The sequence below is a fragment of the Papio anubis genome, unplaced genomic scaffold, assembly GCF_008728515.1.
Source record: "Papio anubis isolate 15944 unplaced genomic scaffold, Panubis1.0 scaffold187, whole genome shotgun sequence".
In the NCBI taxonomy this organism is placed as follows: domain Eukaryota; kingdom Metazoa; phylum Chordata; class Mammalia; order Primates; family Cercopithecidae; genus Papio; species Papio anubis.
The window spans coordinates 110,021-137,329 of NW_022161877.1; the positions used below are offsets into that span (position 1 = coordinate 110,021).

At 40.5% G+C, this 27,309-nt stretch overlaps 1 protein-coding gene across 2 annotated transcripts in view; it reads left to right on the top strand.

Moving 5' to 3' along the window:
- The window catches only part of LOC101000835 (tropomodulin-2), a 64,934-nt gene that overhangs the window by 23,524 nt on the left and 14,101 nt on the right, over positions 1 to 27,309 (top strand). For both annotated transcript variants that reach the window (XM_003900940.4, XM_009210173.4), the window contains exons 5-8: positions 2,674 to 2,760; positions 5,610 to 5,740; positions 7,313 to 7,420; positions 23,046 to 23,189. In XM_003900940.4, coding sequence (XP_003900989.1) covers positions 2,674 to 2,760; positions 5,610 to 5,740; positions 7,313 to 7,420; positions 23,046 to 23,189 — 470 coding nt within the window. The remainder of the gene's footprint in view (positions 1 to 2,673; positions 2,761 to 5,609; positions 5,741 to 7,312; positions 7,421 to 23,045; positions 23,190 to 27,309) is intronic.

Here is a 27,309-nt window from a genome sequence, read left to right on the forward strand (position 1 = left end):
CTTCTAGTCTTAACAATAGCAACATAATAATGATTATAATGATTATTATTTAAAATGCGGATAGAAAAAAGTCAAAGAGTACAAAAGAATGTGTAATGAAAAGTAAGTCTCTCGACCTTAATTGCCTAGGCCCACTCTCGTGTCTTGTATAGCCTTCAAGAAAGATTTTCTGCATGTACCAGTATATTTATACGTTAGATCTTCCTTCTACATACACAGGGTTATTAGATCCCCACAGGATAGAGGCGCTTTAAAAACAAATCCACAGCTTTAGCAATAATTTTTATTCCATTGGAAGACAGATATAATAATCACCTCTTTCCTTCCAGGAGAACCAGCCTTATTCTAATATGTACCAGCCATCTCAATTCCATTCTCGTTCCTTCTGTGATGATGTCAGGAAGTTCCCATGTTTGTGAACTTAATATTGGCCACTGCGGGAGTTGAGGCCCTTGCTTCACCTGGTGAAGAAGGTGTTTTGCACGCACTGGTCTTAGCCCTGGGGTTGCTGTGGAGGGATCCTGTTATGGTTACTGGTCCTCCCAGGGGTTGCTTCATGGTCTCTACCGGAATTGCCCAGAGGGAGAATGCCAGGCTGAACTTGAACTCCCAGGAAACGCCTTGAGAAAGGAAAAAGAGAAAAACACCAATTATTTGGAAGATACTAGATCCTGAAATTCATACAGTAAAACTGGAGAGAGAATCCAAATAGAAAACTGTCCTTGTTCATCCTTACTCAGCTTCCCTCCCTCGTCCTGTGTTCCCTAGGAATTCAGAAGGAAGCTTGGCTGGGGGTGTTGGCAGCATCTTCTTTAGGGTGGACCCTTCTGGAAGACTGAAGGCAGCCCCATGGGCAGATGGGCTGGCAGCCATTGAGTTTTAGATAAGAAAGAGTGTCGGCGTATTGCCCATGTTATTGTGGCAGATAGAGAGCAAAGAGAAAGTTCTTCAAGAGAGTGGTAGTTGACCTGCAAGACAGCGCCTCTTAGACTGGCTGGGTGTCAGTGTGGTCACCATCCGGAGTCTAGTTCCTGGCCCTAAACTGTGGGAGCTCTGGACTGGAAATCTGATCTTATCAGTATACATGGAAGTAGTCAGATTGGAGCAAAGTGGTGGGAACTGATCCATTAGCCCAATTCACAGATAACAGAGAAAAACGAAAACCTGGCAGTAGGAGCCAAATTGTAATTAGAAGTTACTTGGTGAGCATGGAGCCAGAGCAAGAAGATGTGTTCGTTGTATGGCCTCAGTGTTTATCAAATGGGACACCTTCTCCTTCTCCTGTCCCCTTCACAGAGACACAGTGACAAATTATTTTTTTTTTTTTGAGACGGAGTCTCACTCTGTCACCCAGGCTGGAGTGCAGTGGCACAATCTCTGCTCACTGCAACCTCCGCCTACCGAGTTCAAGCGCCTACCTGCCTCAGCCTCCCAAGTAGCTGGGATTACAGGGGCCCGCCACCACACCCAGCTAATTTTTGTATTTTTTGTAGAGACAAGGCTTCGCCATGTTGGCCAGGATGGTCTCGATTTCTTGACCTCATGATCCACCCACCTCGGCCTCCCAAAGTGCTGAGATAACAGGCATGAGCCATCACGCCCAGCCCACAGTGACAAATTCTTATTTATTTAACAAGAATTTGTAAAGCACTTAGAATGGTGCCTGACACATAGAAAGTCATTTAATCTTGGTAGTAAAGTATAATTATTATCCCTGTTTTACGGATGAGGAAACGGAGACTCAGGCATTTAACAACTTCCCAAGTCACACAGTTTAACATGTGTCAGAGTCAGGATTCTTGACTGCTCCCAAGTCCCCCTCTCCACCAGGTCCTTGCTAGCTCTGACCATTTGCCCTTCCTTGTGCTGTGCCAGCTGCCTCCCTCCTTCGATATGTAGCTTACAGTAGAGCTGATGAGCATCTCAGAGGCACTCCTCTGCCACCTGTCAACAGAATATTATCCCTTCTGGGATCCTTCTCCAGGTGGCCAATGTCATCTAGAATTTCATTAGCAAAGGGAAATCTGCATAGAAGTTGCAGGTTCAGTCCAGCCCCGCGTTCGTTCTTCCCCAGTGTTGTTCCTGCATCCTACGCTGCCTCCTGGTGCAAGTTCTGTGTAATACAGGAAGCTGAAAATCTCAGTACGCTTAACTGACCTTTTATTGCTGATGTTGCTTTTTTTTCCCCACCCTGGAATGCTCTAGAGACAATTATATTTGGTACTGAGAGATGAGGAGGCTGACATTGAAAGAGGCCTCTGGAAAAATATATGCAGTCATCTATATAATGTTAGATCTTGAAAATCATTAGTCTCAGTCCTACCTTCTCATTTTACAGATGAGAAAACTGAAAAGTTGAGTCTATTTAACTAGGAGGTCTAGGCAGATTTTCAGTAAACTGTGGCCATAACTAGGCCACCGTTGCTCAGACCCTAAATGGTTCTACATGTGGAGATGTAGAAAGACATGAAGATTACTGGTGGTCTTGAAAGGAGGGTTTTCAAATAAGTGTATTTAACACTATACATGTACCACACACTGTGCAAGGAAAGAGGACTCAGGGACTTACATTTATGATGTAAAGAATTGTTCTTCAAGGGGCATATTAACAATGTGGACATCCTCATGTGCTTCTCCAAACATAATGCTCATTTGTTGACTGTCTGTTTTTAGCTGTCCTTGGAGTACACAATTTGCTCAACAATCCAAAGTTCGACGAAGAAACAGCCAACAGTAAAGGTGGCAAAGGGCCTGTCAGAAGTAAGTTGATGTGGAATCTGTGGTTTTGTAAAGCTTTGGAGCCTCCAGGGTTGCTGGCAGGAGAGAGGCCTGTTGACTTTTGCAGGCTTTGCACTCTGTTATTTGGCTAGGATATGGAGCAGCTGACAATGAGAGCTCCATCTGGCGGTGAAACTAGTACAAATCAGTGTGTGTTGCCCAGAACACTTTCTTGGTAGGTCTGTTTAGTCAGAAGATGAAATTGTTGATATATGGGTCTGCATTAAATGGTATAATCCATATTCATGAAAAAAAAATTGCTGATATGAGATTGCTTAGTCATCACAAAATGCAGAGTTTCATGTTCCTAAGGATGTTTTAATCAACTATGGTAGCTTAAATAAGTTCCCTTCTCTATTTGAGTGTCTTTTTGTCTCAGTAATAGACGCTTGTCATTAGAATTTGAATGCCCACTTCCCTCAGAGGCCATGAAAGACATGCTGGCATGGACTTACGTGCACAGGACATTCCACACCACCATCTTCTATGTCACCATTTCCTGTAGCAGTAAACAATTAATTAGACTTTTTTATTCATTCATTCGTCAGTCATCCACTAAATACCTGCTATGTGTCAGGAATGTTCTAGGATTAGGTACAAAGATGAAAATGGTCCCTGCCCAAAGAAATTTATCTGTCCAGGGTAAGGAAGGACCAATATTCAGGTCATTTCAGTACAGTGTAATCCATATGCTTTGAAAACTCATAGAAAATTACAGCTTTTTTTTTTTTTTTTTTTTTTTTTTTTGAGATGGAGTCTTGTTTCGTCACCCAGGCTGTAGTGCAGTGGCACGATCTCGGCTCACTGCAACCTCCACCTTCTGGGTTCAAGCAGTTCTCCTGCCTCAGCCTCATGAGTAGTTGGGACTACCGGCGTGTGCCACCACACCCAGCTCATTTTTAGGATTACAACTTTTCTTAGGTTAATTTTATTTTATTCACTTTAATAGAGACTTGGGAGATGTGTTCTAATCTCAGTAGCATATATATGAAATATTATTTATAGTGGTAATTTAGACACACAATGAGCAATATTCCTTTTATTTTTTGAGATAGAGGCTTGCCCTGTTGCCCAGGCTGGAGTACAATGGTGCAATCATAGCTCTTTGTAGCTTCTGGCTGCTGGACTCAAGCAATCCTCCCCGTCAGCCTCCTGAGTAGCTGGGACTACAGGTGCATGCCACCACACTCAGTTAATTATTTTTATTTTTATTTTGTAGAGACAGGATCTTGCTATGTTGCCTAGGCTGGCCTTTCTTGTTTCTTATGCTTATGGATAAAAAATGCTCATCCTTTTTAGCTTCAGCATCAAAGGGTAACATTCTGACAATGTTTGCTGTTAACAATCTGATGCATAACCTTCTGGTCGTTTATATGTACACATACACACAAATATTAACTTGTCTTCAAATTGTGGTCTCTTATCAGTACCTATAGGTTTCCTTCATTCTTTTAATGAGTAGATAACTTTTTTAATGGATAGATAATGAAGATCTTTTTTTTTTTTTTTTGAGACAGGGTCTCATTCTGTTGTCCAGGCTAGAGTCCAGCGTCACTACCAAGGCTGACTGCAGCCTCAAACTCCTGGGATCAAGGGATTCTCCTACCTTAGTCCCCTGAGCAGCTAGGACTACAGGCAAAATTACACCTGGCCAATTTTTAAAATTTATTGTAGAGACTGGGTCTCACTGTGTTGCCCAGCCTGGTCTCAAACTTCTGGCCTCAAGCAACTCTCCTGCTTCAGCCTCCCAAAGTGCTGGGATTATAGGTGTGAGCTACCATGCCTGGCTCGTGAATAGATTCTTTTAATGAATAGACAATGAGTTGTTATGTGATGATGCTATACTTTATTTACCCATTTTCATATTGATGGACATTTTATCATGTTTTGCTGTCACAAGTAATATATCAGGGAACAGGGAATATCCGTGAGTATATATCTTTATGTATCTGTGCTATTTTTGTAGATAAGACTTCTGTAGAATTGCTGGGTCATAGAACATGCACATCTTAAATTGTAATAGATAATGCCAAATTACTCTCCCAAAACATTTGCATCAGATCACATTCTCACTTACAGAGAAGTAGGAAGATGCTTTTTCCTCCACATTGTTGCCAACTCCAAATGTTATCTTGTTTCACACTTGTTTGTTAATGAAATGGTATCTCCTTTCTTTATTTTGGAGCTTAGTTACTTTTTTATATTTTTGGTTGAGTGACAGATTCTTCTGATTGTATTATTGGTTCATTTTTAATTGGGTCGCCTTATTGATTTGTAGGAGCTCTGTGTATGTTGGGATGTTAATCCTTTGTATCTCTGTTAACTTCCATTCTTCTTTTTTATCCCTTTCTCTTCCCATACCTTCCTTAAAACTAAAGCTCCAGAATAGAACTCAGAGGAGGGTAGGGTATAATCAAGAGGCCAGAGGGGTATTAGAGTTTGGGAAGTGAAGACTTATTGTGGTGTCTGATTTGTATCTCAGATCCTGAAGTCTAGTTAGTATAGTCTGACAGATGTCCATATGGAGCAGCAATAACTGCCCATGGATATTTTGAACATTGGAGTTTGCTGCAGGGCCTCCTGAACTTTTGGCTCCATGCAGTGTTAGCCCCAGGGAATTCTCATTGCAGTTGAGAAACACCAGCCTTCCAAACTGTGACTCAGAGCTACACCACTCCCATGCTTGCTCAGCTGAGAATAAACCTACTGTCATTGCTATTAAAGTCTTATTGGAATCAGAGCATATGAAAGATATGTCATTTTTTGGGAAGTCGCCACTGATTTTCATAGGAGAGACTTTGCATTTTTTAAAATGAAAAATTGTGTTTTAGATGTTGTCAAAGGTGAAAAGGTAAAGCCAGTATTTGAGGAACCACCCAATCCCACAAATGTGGAAATAAGCCTGCAGCAGATGAAAGCCAATGATCCTAGCTTGCAAGAAGTCAACCTCAACAACATTAAGGTATTTCATTGTGATTATCATCAGTCACTTAATTTATCATGAGGTCAGAAAACTTACCAGAGATGACCAATTGCTTGTTTTCACACCTGTTTGCAGTTCTTTGTAGTCACTGAGTTGGAGTCAAGGTATCCTATTCAAAAGAAGTGGGTTTTGGAAAACAGTGATTTCTATAATTATTTGAAAAGAATCACCATACCTGAGTTAAGCGTAGTACATTAGTTATATCTATTGCTGAGTAACAGATTACTCCAAAACTTAGAGGCTTCAAACAACAGACATTTATTATTTCACACACAATTTTTCAGTGTCAGGAATCTGGTAGTTGCTAGCTGGATAGTGTGGCTCAGGGTCTCAAATGAGGTGACAGTGAAGTTGTCATCCAAGGCTGCAGTACCAGGCTTGCCCGGGGCAGGAGGATCCAATTCTAAGATGGCAGATTCATGTGGCTGTTGGGAAGAGGCCTCCATTTCTCACCATGTGGCTCCCCAGAGCGAGTGATCGAAGACAGAAAGATGAGAAAGCAGGAAGCCACAATACCTGTTTTGACCCGGTTTCTGAAGTTACTGAACATGTTTGTTACTTCCACTTTATTCAGTTTGATAAGTCATGCCACTCTCAAAGGGAAAGAGTAGAAGAGAGAGAGAGAGAGAGAGAGTGTATGTGTGTGTGTGTGTGTAAATATTACCTGAAGTCTCTTTTGTTTATTCTTTTTGGGCCAGTTCTTAGCATTTAATAATAACCAACTTTTATTGAGTGCATACTATATGCCATGTCCTTTACTAAATACTTGGAATTTATTATCTCATTTAATTATTAGTGGGACTTAAAGAGTTGTTAAGGTCATAGAGCTAGCCTATAGTGCAGCCAGGACTCTTCTCCACTTCTAACTGCACCCCATATTGTCTCCTTCCCCAGTGGTCATTACTGTGGTAAATGATCTAGAAAAAGGACTAAAAGATGAATAAGATTTTTTCAGTCTTTACTCTGAAAAATATTATACTAGGAGAAAAACACTAAACAGATAATTATAACATGATGTGGTGAGCCCCCAAATGTCATTGAATTGCAAGAAAGAAAAATTTTAATGCTACCTAGGAGATCCAGTAAACAAAGGAGATGATATTACATCTGAGTCTTGAAAGATGAGTAGGAATTAATCAGAGAAAAGGACAAAAGGAATTTCCAGGCTAAGGGGAAAGCATATATAAAGGTCTGAAAAAGAGAAAGACTGTGGTATATTAAAACAATGGCAAGTATATCGGTCTGGCTAGAATACAGAGTGAAAAATAAAAAGAGGGAAGTGTAGTATGTGCATACTTTCTTGGTAAGGGAAAACAGAAAGACAACACTCAAGAGGTACCATAGTGGTAGACTAGATTCCCCTATTGGACACTAAGTGGTGCTGTTGGCTCAGGATAGCTTGGTTGCTGAAGGGTAGGTAACGACCCTCATTTAGAAGGGATATCTTGTATTTATCTACATACATATGGTATTTAAAGGTTGTGGGTTCTTACCTTGGCAAGAGTGTGCCATAGACTGGGTCATCAACTAGCCATGTCTTCTCTGTCTTAGAACATTCCAATTCCAACCCTGAGGGAATTTGCAAAGGCTCTGGAGACCAACACTCACGTGAAGAAGTTCAGCCTGGCCGCAACTCGCAGCAATGACCCTGTGGCCATTGTGAGTAGAATTCTTAGAAATATAACATAAAGTTATTTAATCCACTGGAGGCTCTATTTAATTTGTTTCTTTAGCTAACAATTTTTTAGATCTGGTAAACTTACATTCTACACAGTTAATGAGCAAAATTATAGTTACAATGCAATAGTAAAACTTCAGAACCAAACTCTCAGATGCTGTAAGTTATCTGGAATTTTGTCAGCATTACAATTTTCAGAGAAAGAAACAAGATAAGTTTGGCATTTGACTAACTGAATATTTAGGGTTTGTTCTGTGCTTAGGATACATTTTCTAAAACTTTTGCATCTGCAGTCATTGCATATTATGACCTTAAAATCCTTTAGGAACTAGGCACCTATAGAAATATTGAAGTAGCTGGGCGTGATGGCTCACGCCTGTAATCCCAGCACTTTGGGATGCCGAGGTGGGTGGATCATGAGGTCAGAAGTTTGAGACCAGCCTGGCCAATAGGGTGAAACCCTATCTCTACTAAAACTACAAGAACTAGTGGGCATGGTGGCATGCGCCTGTAGTCCCAGCTACTCAGGAGACTGAGGCAGAAGAATCACTTGAACCCAGGAGGCGGAGGTTGCAATGAGCTGAAATCATGCCACTGCACTCTAGCCTGGGCAACAGAGGGAGACTCCATCTCAAAAAAAAAAAAAAAAAAAGAAATATTAAAGTATATTTTAATCTTTGAAATGGATTAATGTGTGTCTAAAATATCTTAGACAACCAAATCGTGAAGCATTTTGTGTTTGACACCTTGTTAACCAGAATATGAAAAAAATAGCCAGCCAGATGTGGTAACGCACAGCTCTGGTCCCAGCTACTTAAGAGGCTAAAGTGAGACAATTGGCTTGAGCCCAGGAGTTCTAGGCTGCAGTGAGCTATGATCGCACCTCTGCACCCCAGTCTGGGCAATAGAACAAGACAGTAGATAGATAGATAGATAGATAGATACATACATACATACATACATACATACATACATACGTAAAAGAAAAATAGCCAACTAAAAGTTCTGTTCTTCCTATGCATTTTAGATAATTTAGCCAAATAAGGAAGCCCCTTGACCCAGGTAAATACTTATACCATCACTATCATGATTTTTATTCTTCCTATCAATAGCCAATTAATAACTCCTATTAATAGCTAATTTGTTGAGGAATTAGTAAATACCAGCACCGATCTTTGTGCTTTCCACACAGTATCTCATCCATTTGTCACTGTAATGCTATGAGGTATATACTCTTATTAGTTCCAACTTTAACAAATGAGAAAACAGCCTCAGAGAGGTTAAGTAAGTTATCCAAGGTAATAAAACCAGTAAATGGCAGAGCCAGAATTCACTACCAAGTCTTTCTGGTTCTACAACCAGGAAGCTTAACAATCAAGCTATGCTAGATTTACACACAATGACTGGCTTCCATACATTTGCTAAAATATGTCATTTATCAAAAGCCTGGGCATCAACCTGTTGTTCTATGGCATTTAATGCTCAGCCCTTGAATCAAGTTAGAAAAACAAAAGTTGGGCTGGGCGCGGTGGCTCACACCTGTAATCCCAGCATTTTGGGAGGCCAAGGTGGGCAGATCACGAGGTCAGGAGGTCGAGACCATCCTGGCTAACATGGTGAAACCCCATCTCTACTAAAAAATACAAAAAATTAGCCGGGCGTGGTGGCGGGCGCCTGTAGTCCCAGCTACTTGGGAGGCTGAGGCAGGAGAATGGCGTGAACCCGGGAGACGGAGCTTGTAGTGAGCCGAGACCACACCACTGCACTCCAGCCTGGGCGACAGAGCAAAACTCCGTCTCAAACAAAAAAAAAAAAGAAAAGAAAAGAAAAGAAAAACGGAAGTTGTCTTGACTTGATCTTTTGATTTAAAGTAACGTGCCTTTTGGAAGATCTAAAATAGCATTTAAAACATGACATGAAAGTAATGACTACCTATCATGGTCCTGGCACAGAATAGCTGTTTGAAAGTACTTGTTAGACAAATGAATGATCATAACCTGCAACCTCTAGCAATAGAGAATATTTCTGTGGTGATCACAGCAAACTTGAAATAAGCACTCATGTAAAAGAGGAACCAGGCTACAGAAATCAATGTTTTTACCAGCAGTGATTACATATCTAAATCTGTAGATTGAAAGCAGTTTTGAATTTGAAACCTATCATTAAAATAGAAAGATAGCAGAACTAGATAATTGGTAAGGTGAAGTGAACAGTTTAAGGATTCTTATCTCTGTATGATTTTGTGCTATTTCTGCCTTTTAGTAGATGTTTTTCAGTAAAGCAAAAATATTCACAATATACTTTGTATGTAAATGAATAAAGGGATAAAGAAATGATTTGTCACTTCTGTTTAATATATTATTTTGAGTAAAATTGCAGGGGTGGGGTTAGTTCACAATCAACTGCCAACACTACTGGTAAATAATCTAACTCCTATTCTAGACCAAATAGATAACTTACTAAGTGGATTAAATAAATTCCAAATATAATAATCACTTTGATGCTGTTTTTAATGCAACAACTATGTGTTGAATGCCTATCATATGAAAAGCACTACACTAGGAGCTGAATTTTTTTGGCAACACTTTTCAGGCAAATTTGACCTTTTGTAACTTGCTTTTTAAAGAATACTTCATTTGGTAGCAAATGTTGGGAAAGGTGTGGAGAAAGGGGAGCACTTGTGTACTGGTGGTGGGAATGTAGAGTAGTACAGCCATTATGGGAAACAGTATGGTGGTTCCTCAAAAACCGAAATTAGAACTACATATGATCCAGCAATCCCACTGCTGGGTATATATCCAACAGAAAGGAAATCAGTATATTGAAGAGATATCTGCCCTCCCATGTTTACTGCAACACTGTTGACAACAGTCAAGATATGGAATCAACCTAAATGTTCATCAACAGATGAATGGATGGAGAAAATGTGGTACATATACACACTGAAATATTATTCAGCCATAAAAAAAAGAGAAATCCTGTCATTTGCAGCACCATGGATGGGACTGGAGGTCATTGTGTTAACTGAAACAAGCCAAGCACAAAAAAATAAATATAGCATGTTCTCACTTACATGTGGGAGCTTAAAAAAAGTGGTTCTCATGGAGGTAAAGAGTAGAATGGTGGTTACCAAAGCCTGGGAAGGGAGTGGGGACAAAGAGAAGTTGGTTAAGAGGTACAAAAATACAGTTAGTTAGAAGGAATAAGTTGTTGTATTCAATAATTTATTATAAATTTCAAAATAGCTAGAAGAGAAGAATTGTAATGTTCCCAACACAAAAATAAGCCTTTGAGGTGATGGCTATCCCAATTACTCCAATTTGATCACTGCATACACATTGTATAAAGGTATCAAAATATCACATTTACCCCCAAAAATATGTACAACTATTATTTATCAGTAAAACATTTTAAATTTATTTGGTATAGTCATAGTACAATCTATAAAAAATAGAGGGACCACAGGAAGATATACATATATATATATTCATTTATGTGGATAGAGTTTTCAAAACATGATTTTGCTACTGTTTTCTGAAGAGCATCACTCCTAATAGAAATTTTTCACTTGTCCTCCATTCCAGTTCTAAGATGTGTCACACCTTCCTCCCCTCCTGACTCCCCTAATCCCCCCTCCTCAAGGGTAAGCAGAGAAGAGAGGCAGAACCAAGGGAACAAAGTGATGATTTTAGGAAAGATTTTCTTGGTTGTCACTGTGCCTGGGTGACTGTTTTACTGCGAGCCCTGGCAGAAAGTCTTCATTTTTAGCATTCAAACATGAAGTGAAAAGGCGTTTCTGGTGGATGACATTTGTGGACCTCAAACCTTATTCTGCTTTCATATTATAAATTATTATTCTGATATATTGTTAGAATCAGTGAAGCCCTGTGTGACTGGCATCTGTTTAGACATGTGCCCATTTAAGGCTGTTTTGCATTCAATCAGAAAACACATTTTGGGGTTCGTGGTGAACACAAGCCATTTTACAGATGAGGCAACTGAGACTCAAAGAAGTTGAATGCTGAACTAAGATTACACCACATGTGGCCAAGCCAGGATGCAAATGTAAGTCACCTGTGATTGAGTTTAGTTTACTGTGCCCCAAGCACTTCCATATAACCACATCTATAGTAACTGAGCATTCAAATGGAATTTGTCCCCACTGAATGCCAGTGGGGAGAAGGCTCAAATGTATTTAAAATGCTACTGTTATTTACAGTGAGCCATATAAAAATCAAGAGTTTAGGACAGCACCGTTTATTAGAAATAAAACTTGAGAGGTTACTTCCAAGATGGCCAAATAGGAACAGCTCTGGTCTCCAGCTCCCAGTGAGATCGACGCAGAAGACGGGTGATTTCTGCATTTCCAACTGAGGTACCTGGTTCATCTCCATGGGACTGGTTGGACAGTGGGTGCAGCCCACGGAGGGTGAGCTGAAGCAGGGTGGGGCATCGCCTCACCCAGGAATCACAAGGGGTTGGAGGATTTCCCTTTCCTAGCCAAGAGAAGCCATGAGTGACTATATCTGGAGGAGCAGTACACTCCTGCCCAAATACTGTGCTTTTGCCACAGTCTTCGCAACCAGCAGACCAGGAGATTCCCTCCCATGCCTGGCTCGGCACGTCCCATGCCCATGGAGCCTTGCTCACTGCTAGCACAGCAGTCTGAGATCCACCTGAGATGCTAGAGCTTGGCAGGGGGAGGGGCGTCTGCCGTTGCTGAGGCTTGAGTAGGTGGTTCTATGCTCACAGTGTAAACAAAGCGGCAGGGAAGCTTGAACTGGGGGGAGCCCACCACAGCTCAGGAAGGCCTACTGCCTCTCTAGATTCCACCTCTGGGGACAGGGCATATCTGAACAAAAGGCAGCAGACAGCTTCTCCAGACTTAAACATCCTTGCCTGACAGCTCTGAAGAGAGCAGTGCTTCTCCCAGCATGGCATTCGTGCTCCAATAACGGACAGACTGCTGCCTCAAGTGGGTCCCTGACCCCTGTGTAGCCTGACTGGGAGACACCTCCCAGTAGGGGCTGACACCTCATACAGGCAGGTGTCCCTCTGGGAGGAAGCTTCCAGAGGAAGGATCAGACAGCAATATTTGCTGTTCTGCAGCCTCTGCTGGTGATACCCAGGAAAACAGGGTCTGGAGTGGACCTCCAGCAAACTCCAGCAGACCTGCAGCTAAGGGGCCTGTCTGTTAGAAGGAAAACTAACAAACAGAAAGGAATAGCATAAACATCAACAATAAGGACATCCACACCAAAACCCCCTTTGTAGGTCACCAACATCAAAGACTAAAGGTAGATAAAACCACAAAGATGGGGAGAAACCAGAGCAGAAAGGTGGAAAATTCCCAAAACCAGAACGCCTCTTCTCCAAAGGAACACAACTCCTCACTAGCAAGGGAACAAAACTGGACAGAGAATGAGTTTGACGAGTTGACAGAAGTAGGCTTCAGAAGGTTAGTAATAACAAACTTCTCTGAGCTAAAGGAGCATGTTCTAACCCATTGCAAGGAAGCTAAAAACATTGAAAAAAGGTCAGATGAATGGCTAAATAGAATAACCAGTGTAGAGAAGAGCTTAAATGACCTGATGGAGCTGAAAACCAGAGTACGAGAACTTCATAAAGCATACACAAGCTTCAATAGCCGATTTAATCAAGTGGAAGAAAGGATATCAGTGATTGAAGATCAAATTAATGAAGTAAAGTGAGAAGACAAGATTAGAGAGAGAAAAGTGAAAAAAAAAAACGAACAAAGCCTCCAAGAAATGTGGGACTATGTGAAAAGACCAAATCTACGTTTGATTGGTGGACCTGAAAGTGACAGGGAGAACGGAACCAAGTTAGAAAACACTCTTCAGGATATTATCCAAAAGAACTTCCCTAACCTAGCAAGGCAGGCCAACATTCAAATTCAGGAAATACAGAGAACACCACAAAGATACTCCTCGAGAAGAGCAACCCCAAGACACATAATTGTCAGATTCACCAATGTTGAAATGAAGGAAAAATGTTAAGGGCAGCCAGAGAGAAAGGTCGGGTTACCCACAAAGGGAAGCCCATCAGACTAACAGTGGATAACTCGGCAGAAACCCTACAAGCCAGAAGAGAGTGGGGGCCAATATTCAACATTCTTAAAGAAAACAATTTTCAACCCAGAATTTTATATCCAGCCAAACTAAGCTTCATAAGTGAAGGAGAAATAAAATCCTTTACAGACAGGCAAATGCTGAGAGATTTTGTCACCACCAGGCCTGCCTTTCAAGAGCTCCTGAAGGAAGCACTAAACATGGATAGGAACAACCAGTACCAGCCACTGCAAAAACATACCAAATTGAAAGACCATCAACACTATGAAGAAACTGCATCAATTAATGGGCGACATAACAATCTAGCATCATAATGACAGTATCAAATTCACATGTAACAATATTAACCTTAAATGTAAATGGGCTAAATGCCCCAATTAAAAGACACAGACTGGCAAATTGGATAAAGAATCAAGACCCATCAGTGTGCTGTATCCAGGAGACCGATCTCATGTACAAAGACACACATAAGCTCAAAATAAAGGGATGGAGGAAGATCTACCAAGCAAATGGAAAGTAAAAAAAAGCAGGGGTTGCAATCCTGGTCTCTGATAAAACAGACTAAATCAACAAAGATCAAAAGAGACAAAGACGGGCATTACATGATGGTAAAAGGATTCAACAAGAAGAGCTAACTATCCTAAATATCTACACACTCAATACAGGAGCACCCAGATTCATAAAGCAAGTTCTTAGAGACCTACAAAGAGACTTAGACTCCCACACAATAATAATGGGAGATTTTAACACCCCACTGTCAGTATTAGACAGATCAATGAGACAGAAAATTAACAAGGATATCCAGAACTTGAACTCAGCTGTGGACCAAGTGGACCTAATAGACATCTACAGAACTCTGTACCCCAAATCAACAGAATATATAGTCTTCTCAGCACCACATCACACTTATTCTAAAATTGACAACATAATTGCAAGTAAAACACTTCTCAGCAAATGTAATAGAATGGAAATCACAACAAACTGTCTCTCAGCCCACAGTGCAACCAAATTAGAGCTCAGGATTAAGAACTCACTCAAAACCACACAACTATGTGGAAACTGAACACCGTGCCCCTGAATGACTACTGGGTAAATAATGAAATGAAGGTAGAAATAAAGATGTTCTTTGAAACCAATGAGAACAAAGACACAATGTACCAGAATCTCTGGGACACGTTTAAAGCAGTGTGTAGAGGGAAATTTATAGCACTAAATGCCCACAAGAGAAAGCAGGAGAAATCTGAAATTGACACCCTAACATCACAACTAAAAGAAATAGAAAAGCAAGAGCAAACATATTCAAAAGCTAGCAGAAGACAAGAAATAACTAAGATCAGAGCAGAACTGAAAGAGATAGAGACCCAAAAAAACTCTTCAAAAAATCAATGAATCCAGGAGCTGGTTTTTTGAAAAGATCAACAAAATGGATAGACGCTAGTAAGACTAACAAAGAACAAAAGAGAGAAGCATCAAATAGACACCATAAAAAATGATAAAGGGGATATTACCACTGATCCCACAGAAATACAAACTACCATCGGAGAATACTATAAACACCTCTATGCAAATAAACTAGAAAATTTAGATGAAATGGATAAATTCCTGGACACATACAACCTTCCAAGTCTAAACCAGGAAGAAGTTGAATCTCCGAATAGACCAATAGCAGGTTCTGAAATTGAGGCAATAATTAATAGCCTACCAACCAAAAAGAGTCCAGGACCAGACAGATTCACAGCCGAATTCTACCAGAGGTGTAAAGAGGAGCTGGTACCATTCCTTCTGAAACTATTCCAATCAATAGAAAAAGATGGAATTATCCCTAACTCATTTTATGAGGCCAGCATCACCCTGATACCAAAGCCTGGCAGAGACACAACAAAAAAAAAGAGAAATTTTAGGCCAATAATGATGAATATCGATGCAAACATCCTCAATAAAATACTGGCAAACCAAATCCAGCAGCACCTCAAAAAGCTTACCCACCATGATCAAGTTGGCTTTATCCCTGGGATGCAAGGCTGGTTCAACATACTCAAATCAGTAAACATAATCCATCGCATAAACAGAACCAACTACAAAAACCACATGATTATCTCAATAGATGCAGAAAAGGCCTTCAATAAAATTCAACAGCCTTTCATGCTAAAAACTCTCAATCAACTAGGTATTGATGGAATGTATCTCAACATAATAAGAGCTGTTTATGACAAACCCACAGTCAATATTATACTGAATGGGCAAAAACTGGAAGCATTCCCTTTGAAAACCAGCACAAGACAAGGATGCCCTCTCTCACCACTCCAATTCAGCATAATATTGGAAGTTCTGGCCAGGGGAATCAGGCAAGAGGAAGCAATAAGGGTATTCAAATAGGAATAAAGGGAGTCAAATTGTCTCTGTTTGCAGATGACATGATTGTATATTTAGAAAACCCCATAGTCTCAGCCCCAAATCTCCTTAAGCTGATAAGCAAATTCAGCAAAGTCTCAGGATACAAAATCAATGTGCAAAAATCACAAGTATTCCTATACACCAAGAACAGACAAACAGCCAAATCATGAGTGAACTCCCATTCACAATTGCTACAAGGAGAATAATACCTAGGAATAGAACTTACAAGGAATGTGAAGGACCTCTTCAAGGAGAACTACAAACCACTGCTCAAGGAAATAAGAGAGAGAGTACACAAACAAATGAAAAAACATTCCATGCTCATGGATAGGAAGAATCAATATGAAAATGGCCTTACTGCCCAAAGTAATTTGTAGATTCAACACTATCCCCATCAAGCTACCGCTGACTTTCTTCACAGAATTGAAAAAAACTACTTTAAACTTCATATGAAACCAAAAAGAGCCCGCATAGCCAAGACAATCCTGGGCAGGAAGAACAAAGCTGGAGGCATCACGCTACCTGACTTCAAACTTTGCTATAAGGCTACAGTAACCAGAACAGCATGGTACTGGTACCAAAACAGATACAAAGACCAATGGAACAGAACAGAGGCCTCAGAAATAACTCCACGCGTCTACCACCATCTGATCTTTGACAAACCTGACACACACAAGCAATGGGGGGAAAAGATTCCCTATTTAATAAATGCTGTTGGGAAAACTGGCTAGCCGTATGCAGAAAACTGAAACTGGACCCCTTCCTTACAGCTTATACAAAAATAAACTCAAGATGGATCAAAGACTTAAATGTAAGACCTAGGACCATAAAAATCCTAGAAGAAAACCTGGGCACTACCATTCAGGGCATAGGCATGGGCAAAGACTTCATGTCTAAAACACCAAAAGCAATGGCAACAAAAGCCAAAATTGACAAATGGGATCTAATTAAACTAAAGAGGTTCTTCACAGCAAAAGAAATTATCATCAGAGTGAACAGGCAACCTACAGAATGGGAGAAAAATTTTGCAATCTATCCATCTGACAAAGGACTAATACCCAGAATCTATAAGGAACGTAAACAAATTTACAAGAAAAAAGCAAACAAACCCCATCAAAAAATGGGCAAAGGATATGAACAGACACTTCTCAAAATAAGACATATATGCAGCCAACAGACATATGAAAAAATGCTCATCATCTCTGATCATTAGAGAAATGTAAATCAAAACTACAATGAGATACCATCTCATGCCAGTTAGAATGGCAACCATTAAAGTCAGGAAACAACAGATGCTGGAGAGGTTGTGGAAAAATAGGAACGCTTTACACTGTTGGTGGGAGTGTAAATTAGTTCAACCATTGTGGAAGACAGTGTGGCAATTCCTCAGGGGTCTAGAACTAGAAATACCATTTGACCCAGCAATCCCATTACTGGACATATACTCAAAGAATTATAAATCATTCTACTATAAAGACAGATGCACACGTAGGTTTATTGTGGCACTATTCACAACAGCAAAGACTTGGAACCAACCCAAATGCCCATCAATGATAAACTGGATAAAGAAAATGTACCGCATATACACCATGGAATACTATGCAGCCATAAAAAAGGATCAGTTCATGTCCTTTGCAGGGACATGAAAGAAGCTAGAAACCATCATTCTTAGCAAACTGTCACAAGATCAGAAAACCAAACACTGCATGTTCTCATTCATAAGTGGGAGTTGAACAATGAGAACACATGGACACAGGGAGGGGAACATCACACACCAGGGCCTGTGGGGATTGGAGGGCTAGGGGAGGGATAACATTAGGAGAAATACCTAATGTAGGTGACAGGTTGATGGGTGCAGCAAACCACCATGGCACATGTATACCTATGTAACAAAATTGCACATTCTGCACATGTAACCCAGAACTTAAAGTATAATAAAAATAAATAAATAAAACGTGAGCCACAAATGTAAGCCCCACGTATAAATTTAAATTTTTTAGTAGCCACATTAAAAAAAAAAAGTAGACAAAATTAATTTTAGTAGTAAATAGATGCTCCTTGACTTACAATGGGGTTATGTCCAGATAAAGCTATTGTAAATTGAAAATCTTTATCTGAACATAGCCTCATCGTAAGTCAAGGAGCATACTGAATGAGTATCGCTTTCACATCATGGTAAATTCCAAAAATCTAAAGTGGAACCACCATGTCAGGGACTCTCTGTATTGTATTTAAACCAATATATCCAAAATGTAATTTGAAAAAATAATGAGGTATTTTGCATTCTTGTTTTCATACTATATCTTTGAAATCCAGTGTGTTTTATGTTTGCAGCACATTTCAAATCAGACTAGCCAATTTTCAAGGGCTCAATAGCCACATTTCTCATGGCTACCATTTGGCCAGTGCAGAAATTTGCATTTCCGTACAATCCTATAAAGTACAGAGAGCAAACCCTTCTCTTTAAAGATGTATTTCTACTCTATTTCAATGACATTTAAAACATCTAGTCTTTGTTTTAATAATGTTATTATTCCCAGCACATGTAATATGCTCAAATATTTGCTGAACTGAAGTGAACCTGGGCCTGCAGCCCAGGATTGTGTTTGGCTGGCTCGCCGCTGTTTTGTGGAGCATAAGAAAGTGTTTTCTCAAGTTTAAAAGAAATTGGCAAGATCCTGGCAAGTTGCCAGGAGGTTCTGCAACTTTCTGTAAAGGCCTAATTGCTCTGACATTTTGTTATTCTAATAATGAGAGTAAATCCCAAAGCTTGGAGTGTCCAAAAGGAAAGTCCTGATGCATCCCTCTCTGGTGATCAGATTAAAATGTATAGATTTACTTTTAATTAAGGACCTAGCACAGAATAAATACGCTTTAATTTACGTGGTGTGCCATAGTGTAAATCCAAATTCTTGAGCTTTCTTTGCAGTACGAGCAACTGCCTGATCAAGATACAGGATTATTCTTCTAGTCCAGTGGTTCTCAACCTGGGGCAATTTTGCCCTCCAGGGGACATTTGGCAGCATCTGGAGATATTTCTGGTTGTCATGATGGGGAGGAGTGCTATTGACATCTAGTGAGTCTCAGAGGCCAGAGATACTGCTAAATATTCTTTAATACACAGGACAGCCTCCCACAACGAAGAATTCTTTGACCCCAAGTGTCAGTCATGCTGGGGTTAAATAACCCTGTTCTCGTCCAATGTTGGGACTTCTTGTCTTCTTTCTTCCTGTCTTTTCCACTGTAAAAACAATTAAAATAGTTCAGAACTTTTTTGTTCTACTCCCCAGAAGCAATCACTATTAGTAGTTTGTTTTTCATTCTTCTAGTTGTTGTCTTTATGACTTTAATTAAAGTAGTTACTGGCTCATGCCTGTAATCCCAGCCCTTTGGGAGGCCGAGGCAGGAGGATCACTTAAAGCCAGGAGTTCGAGACCAGCCTGGGCAACATAGAGAGACCCTGTTTCTATACCAAAAAACGGGGGGGAAAAAAAACAGTGGTTGTCAACCCTAACTGCACATTATTCACCTGGAGAGCTCTTCAGAAATGCAGATGGCCATTCCACAGCCTCAGAGATTCTGATTCAATTCTTCTGGGGTAAATTTTTTAAAGCTCTCAGGCCATTCTAATGTGTGGTCAATGTAGAAAACCACTAATGTACAGAAATTTATATTTTTCATTTATCATCTTAGAAAATTTTTTATTCTCTGTTATAAAAGATGAGGGCAGTTCTATACTTACTTTATTTTCCATTCCTCCTTTCTCTTCCACTTCCAAATTGTAGATATTACATTATTTTCACACATGTGAGCTTTATACATTTTATGTAATTATGTTCTGTGTTTGTATATAGATTGATTCCAAAAATTAACCTATTAGCAGCATTTACAATTATATAACTATATAAATATAAATCTCCATTCCCATGGACCTTGCAATCTAGTGACTAGTGCTGACCTGATTTTTGATCATTTGCAGGTAACTTATTTTTCCTTGCAAGAAATTTTTAGTACTCTCTTTCCCTTTGGAATTCTGAAATTTCACTTGTCTGTTCACTTAAGAGTCGTTTTGGGCCAGGCATGGCGGCTCACGCCTGTAATCCCAGCACTTTGGGAGGCCAGGGCGGGTGGGTCACCTGAGGTCAAGAGTTTGAGACCAGCCCTGGCCAACATGGTGAAACCCCATCTCAACTAAAAATATAAAAATTAGCTGGGTGTGGTGGTGAGCCCCTGTAATCTCAGCTACTCAGGAGGCTGAGGCAGGAGAATTGCTTGAACCCAGGAGATGGAGGTTGCAGTGAGCTGACACAGTGCCGCAACACTCCAGCCTGGGCAACAAAGTGAGACTCCGTCTCAAAAAACAAAAAACAAAAAAGAGTAGTTTTTATTCATTCTGCTGAGTGTCTAGTGATTTCTTTCAGATAAAGATCCATAACTTTCTTCATCTCTGGGAAATTTATTTTTCCTCCTTAATTATTTGATAACTTCTTCCCTTCTGTTTTCTTTCTTTCTTTCTTTCTTTCTTTCTTTCTTTCTTTCTTTCTTTCCTTCTTTCTTATCCTTCTGGAACTCTTCTTAGATGAGTGTTGAATCTCTGCATCTTTCATCCACATCTCTTAAGGTTTTCTCATAGTTTCTATCTTTGTCTTTTTGCTGTATATCCTTGGAAATATCCTCAGTGTTATCTTCTAGATCACCAACTTGGTCTTCAGCCATGTTTATTTTGTAATTCTAGATGCCTATTATTTTCTTTTATTTCAATGTAGTTTTTAAAAATTTTCAAAATGTTTTCTCTCTCTCTCTTTCCCCCCCACTTTTTCTCTCTTTCTTTCCTGTTCTTTTTTTTTGTGGGGCAGGGAGGAAAATAATACATAATTAGAATTTTTACATTTGTGCTCTTTCTTCTATGGCATATTTTCCTGCTTGGTCAACTTTATTCTTTCATGATGTTGGTTTTCCTAAAATGTCTGACAATTATTGGTTGCCTGTTTATATTTTTGAATGGAGAGCAAGGTTGGTTTGTATAAACCAGGATCATTTCTCCTGCAGTTATATCTATCTATTTTACCAACAGACCTCTCCCTTAAAAAGGAGGCCCCTTTATTTTTCTCCATTTGTCACCATCTGATAAGCTATATATTTTATTTATTAATTTACTGACTCTGCCCTCTTACTCAAATATAAGCCTCTCTGAGGACAAGGATTTTTGTTTTTTCTACTGCTGGAGCACAGTAGAAGCCTGACAAATAGTCTTTTTTGAATGTATGAGTGAGACCTTTTTTCAGCAGCAGGTGTGCTGACCTGCCACCTTCTCTGCAGTATGTGTATAAGGAGCCCACAGGCAGCCTGAGAGTCCCCTGCAATCACTACAGTTAGGAGGACTTCATTCTGGGAGGGACACCTTTCAATATATAGTAGTCCCCTTATCTGCAGAGGATATGTTCCAAGACCCCCAGTGGATACCTGAAACCACAGATAGTACCAAACCCGATATGTGCTATGTCTTTTCCTATACTACACACCCATAATAATGTTAATTTTTAACTAGGCACAGTAAGAGATTAATAACAATAACTAATAGAACAATTGTAATAACAATATGCTGTTATAGAAGTTGTGTGAATATGGTCTCTCTCAAATATCTTACTGTACTATCCTCCTCCCACTTGTGATGACGTGAGATGGTAAAATGTCTGTGTGATGAGATGAAGTGAGGTGAATGACATAGGCAAGGGAACTGTGTTAGGCTACTGTTGCCCTTCTGACCATTTGTCAGAAGTAGGATCATCTGCCTCCAGTGATCCTGGCTCATCCAGCCATGACGATGTCAATAGTTGGATGTCAAAAGCAGACAATGTCATTGGTTCATAGGCAGGGACAGCATGGAGATACTGGACAAAGAGGTGATTCACCTCCTGGGCGACATAGACCACAAGATTTCATCACACCACTCAGAACAGCATGCGATTTAAAACTTAAGAATTGTTTATTTCTGAGGTTGTCCATTTAACATTTTCCCACTGCGGTTGACAGCACGTAACTGAAACCGCAGATTGCGGGGAATACTGTACTTCCTTCCTGGCAGAGCTGCCTTTCCCCTTTCCCCCCAACACTGTACTGGTATGAAGGTCTGGAGGCGCCTCCGTTTCCGCACTGCTTCTCTCACAGTTCGCAGCACCTTCACCAGAGGCTCTTCCTGGGAGACTTCATTGATAGCTGTGCTGGCAGCTGCTCTTTTTCCTGGAAGGTGCTGGGAGGGATAGTATGCTCTCCATCTGCCCTAGCTGTTCCATCTGTTCCTAAGGCAGTTCTTTAAGGAATTGCCCCAAATGGAACCTATCTCTAGCAGCTCAGGCAACAACTTGCTTGTGCTAATTTATCTGTCAATCTTTCTATTTTCTGTATTTCAGCAATTTCTCAAGATAATGGCCTTTTGTTTTGTTTTCTTGCACGGTGCGAATTTCAGTCTCTTAAAAATTATATTATTTCTTCCTGGTGGTGGGAAACTTTGGGAGTAAAGAGAGCCGGCAGGTGCACATGTGCAGTCTGCTGTCTCAAACTGGAGTCTCCCATGGGTTTGCCACCCTCAGTGGTGATTTTGTTCCAAAAGTTATCTTTTTAAAATTCTGATTTATAGATGATCTGAAATAATATAACTAAATCAGTAGTGTCCAAGTACTAGTCAATGGTAAAGTTTTTTTTTTAATCAATTCAGAGTAAAAGGAAAAAAACTGGGTTTTCTGGGATTATGTCCTTTCTACCTTTTTTCTAATGTTAAAATGTGTTTTCTCAAAAAAAAAAAAAAGAAAAGAAAAGAAAACAGATAGTGTTTTTTTAATGTCTCTACTTAACAAAAAAAAAAAATCAGTAATCCTATGTCAGTATCTTTTTTAAAAAAAGTTTTTGCAAGTATGTGAAATTTATGTCTAGACTGCTGGACTGAAATATTTTAATTGCGGTTTTAAATTGTATCTTTGTTACTTGGAAGTGAAAGTATGATTTGGTGAAAGTTTTCTTTAAGTGCTAGAAAACATCTGTATTTAATTTCGGAGTGAGGGGTTTAGTAAATTAATCTTTAGAAATTCTAACTTAATTCTAAGTTTTTTTCTTTTTGCATCATAAGGCTTTTGCAGACATGCTGAAAGTAAACAAGACTTTGACAAGTCTAAACATAGAATCCAATTTTATCACTGGAACTGGAATCCTGGCCCTGGTAGAGGCACTGAAAGAAAATGACACCTTGACAGAGATCAAGATTGACAACCAGGTAAGGAAGGCCAGAGAACAGGCAAAGCCAACTCACAGGGTGTGCAGTGAGCAAGGGAAATGCCACAAGAAATGAGTTAAAAGACACAGTTCTGTGTGTGACTCCATTTGATGTACTGGATTTCCTGTAAGTTTTATAACCATTTCTGGCCCATGGAGGATGTGCAGAAGAGCATGTTACTAATCAAACAATGTACAGTGGGGCAGCCTGGGACATAAAGAGCCATCTACCCACAACCCTAGGTTAGTCAGGCTCAAGAAAAGAAAGCAAGGAGGTGGTGGCAGAGGTGTTGACAGCTGCTTTACTCAGTCTCATCATTGTTGCCTTTTGGCATGTATCTCTGCCCTGTCCTATCCCAGCCTTCCTTTTGCTTCTCAGTGGGACTGTCACTAACAGAGAAAGCAGGGTGGCCATGGCCAAAGATTCAGATTTCTTTTCCTTGGCTGAAGACTTCTACAACCAAAAGAGCAGACGCAGGCTCCTGCAGTCTGATGCTGGCTGCAGAGAGCCTATTTAAAGGAATCAGGGTTCTAGAAGATGGTCTGGCTTAGAGTGGCAGGCCACACCCCTGAGACTGTGGTCTGATCACAATCTCATTGATCATGACCGCAGCATTTCTCAGGTTCCCATCTGCAGCCAAAGGAAGGTGCTTTCCCCTAGAGCTAACTCTTCCTGCCTGGCAACCTCTTTTTCCCAGCATCAGCCTGCAGTGCCTTCCGAGTTGCCCTGTTGGCTTCAGCTGAGTCCTGCCCACAGACAGCAACTCTCAGTGATCAGCCATGATGCTGAGCCCTGCTCCTCTGGCCACGGGGGAGGGTCTGTGATGGGGTTCCAGACACTGTATCTTGAAAAGAAAGGGCCTTGGAAAGGAGAGACCAAGGAGACTTGTGGTATGAGCATTCGTTCCCCTGTGGGGTGGTGGGAGAGACAGTTGGGGAGGTGACTGCTGCTTAGAGCATCCTTTGCATGTCTGGGGGCCATCTCTGGGAAATTTCCTGGTCCAGACCCTCCAAGACCTGATAAAGCTGCAGAGTGCCACCCAGGACTGTTGCCTAACCCTGGAAACTCCCAACAGTTCCCATGGAGGCTGTACTCTCTGTCTTTGCTAACCAGGACAAGCAGACTGTTTCAGTGCAGGCCCTCTGGCCTTGGACTTCTGATGTTTGTTGCCAGAGGAACACGGAAGGCCCACCAGGAGACAGGAGCTTTTTCATTCTCATCCTGCCAGAAGGGATGTGCCACCAAAACAGCTTTCCCAGACACAGAGATGTGGAGGCAGCACCCCAGGGGATGTGCCACACAGGGCTCTGCACACTCAGGAAGTTTGATGCTGTGTATCCTAGCATATGTCCAGCTGCTAGTAAATTAGAAAGTGGCATCAGGGTGTGGGGGAGTAAGGAAACAAGCCAGAGAGAAATATGAAGGGAGTGAACAGAAGTGATCACTCAGGGATATTTGTTGAATAGACTCATATCAGAAAGAAGCTAAGTGGGCACTTAGTAAGTATTTCCAGGGGAACTAACACAGAAGTGAATACCCTGTTTGAAAGTATATTTAACTCTTTTTATGGATTTAGGCCATTGTGAAACCTCATAGCTGAAATAGTATCACACACTCTGTCTCTAGTTCCTTACAAGATACCACCTAGCTAAGGTTGCCACATAAAATACAGTTAAATTTGGCTTTCAGATAAATGATATATAAATTTAGCATGTGTCATCAAATATTTGGGATACCTTATACTATACTAAAAAAATATGTGTTGTTAATCAGAAAGTCAAACTTAACTGGGTGTCCTGTATTTTTATTTGCTAAACCTGGCAACTCTGTGCCTAGTATTGAGTTAGAATGAGGCTAGAATGAGCTAGAATTGTGAAAATTTAGAATAGAGCAGCTTTTGGCAATGCATATAAAGAAGACCCTGAAGTACAGCCTGTAATCCCAGCACTTTGGGAGGCCAAGGCGGGCAGATCACCTGAGGTCAGGAATTTGAGACCAGCCTGGCCAACATGATGAAATCCCATCTCTGCCCAAAAATCCAAAAATTACCCAGGCGTGGTGGCTCACGCCTATAATCCCAGCTACTGAGGAGGCTGAGGCACGAGAATCACTTGAACCCAGGAGGCAGAGGTTGCAGTCAGCCAAGATCATGCCACTGCACTCCAGCCTGGGTGACAGAGTGAGACCCTGTCTCAAAAAAAAAAAAAAAAAACCCTGAAGTACAAAGAATTTGCTCCCTAAAATCCCCGCTAAATCAACCTCATCACCCTTCCTCAGCCATCTAGGAATGGATTTATGTAGTTTTTCAACTGTAATCTTTCATTTTGCTTCCGAAATGGCTTCTCTTTATTTCGTCTTTTTTTTGTTTGGTTGTTTTTGTTTGTTTTGAGACAAAGTCTCACTCTGTGGCCTAGGCTAGAGTACAATGATGCAATCTGGCCTCACTGCAATCTCCACCTTTCTGGCTCAAGTGATCCTCCCGCTTCAGCCTTCTGAGTAACTGGGATTACAGGCACGCACTACCATGCCCAGCTAATTTTAAAATTTTTTGTAGAGACAGGGTCTCATTATATTTCCTAGATTGGTCTCCAACTCCTGGGCTCAAGCCATCTTCCTGTCTCAGCCTCCCAAAGTGCTGGAATTACAGGCATGAGCCCCGCCATGCCCAGCCTGGCTTCTCTTTATTTGTATATGACAAGAAGGATTAAGATTTTCTAGAGAGGCTGGGTGTGGTGGCTCACACCTGTAATCCCAATGCATTGCGAGGATGAGACAGGAGGATCACCTGAGCCCAGGAGTTCCAGGTTGCAGTCAGTTGTGGATGTGTCGCTGCATTCCAGCTTGGACAACAGAGCTAGACCCTGTCTATTCTCTCTCTCTCTCTCTCTCTCTCTCGATTTCCTAGAGGAATTGGAAAAAATTATTTTGCTTTACTTAAGAAATGAGGAAATTCGGGGTCAAAACTTGTCTTACATCCAAATTGTGTTCATTGACTCATAGACTGTTAGAAGTAACCTCAGTTTCCTTAGCTATCAAATGAGGGGTTTGAAATAAAATAATCTGTAAGACAGTTTCCTCAGGCAGAACCAGAAGCCAAGACCAATTTAACAGCACAGCAATAGGCAGCTGCACCGAAATGAAGGCCTGCTGAGAATCCACCACCAGGGGCAGACTGCTGGGCTAGGCTCCAGGTCAAAATGCAGTGATTTAATCAGGTGCCCCTGCGGGAAGAACAATCAGTGATGCATATAAAAGAAACAGATGGGGAACTGCTAAATAAATTTGAGTAGATAAAAGAGGTCACTTAGAAAAAAACAGAAGGTGATTTGAAGATATGCATAAACATTTGTTTCTATTTTTTCCCCCTTTGTGTTTGGTGACTTAAAATAGAAAAAGAGCCTGGGCCTCTAGTCCCAGCTACCTACTTAGGAGGCTGAGGCAGGAGAATCCCTTGAGCCCAGGAGTTGAAGTCCAGCCTGGGCAACATAGCAATACCTCATCTTTATATATATATATAAAATATATACCATAATAAAAGTTATATAATTTAATATACTACATACTTACATAATTTAAGTATATATAAAAAATATATATCCAAATTGTAAGAAATGTTGATGCCCATCTATTGTCCTGGGTTTGTGTAAAAAAAGACCTCAAATCCAAAAAAAGATACAGGCTGAGGAAGAAACATAGTGTATGTTACGTTAATTCCTCCCCTTTTTTTTATATGCCCCCAATATAATTTTCTTCAGCTTCTAAGTCTTTTATGTAGCTATTAGCATCTCCTCCCTCCCCCTCAAAAAAACAAAACTAAAAGCTATTATTCTATTATTAATATTTCCTATTTTTGATTCCAGATTATATTAATGGTTTAAGTTAACAAAAAAGCAGAGATGGTGTTTCTGTTTCACTGCTTTGCCAGAATGTCATCCAAGATTCATTACCAAATACAGAAAACCCTAAAGAAATTACAATTGATGTCTATATAAATAGAACATTCAAATCAAGGGCGAGTAAGTGTGGATTTGCTTTTATTGCACAACAAAGCAGCTGTAAGGATGCTGAGCAGAATTTAAACTATTGGGGAAATAGCCAGCTACTTGGAGAGGAGGGACTC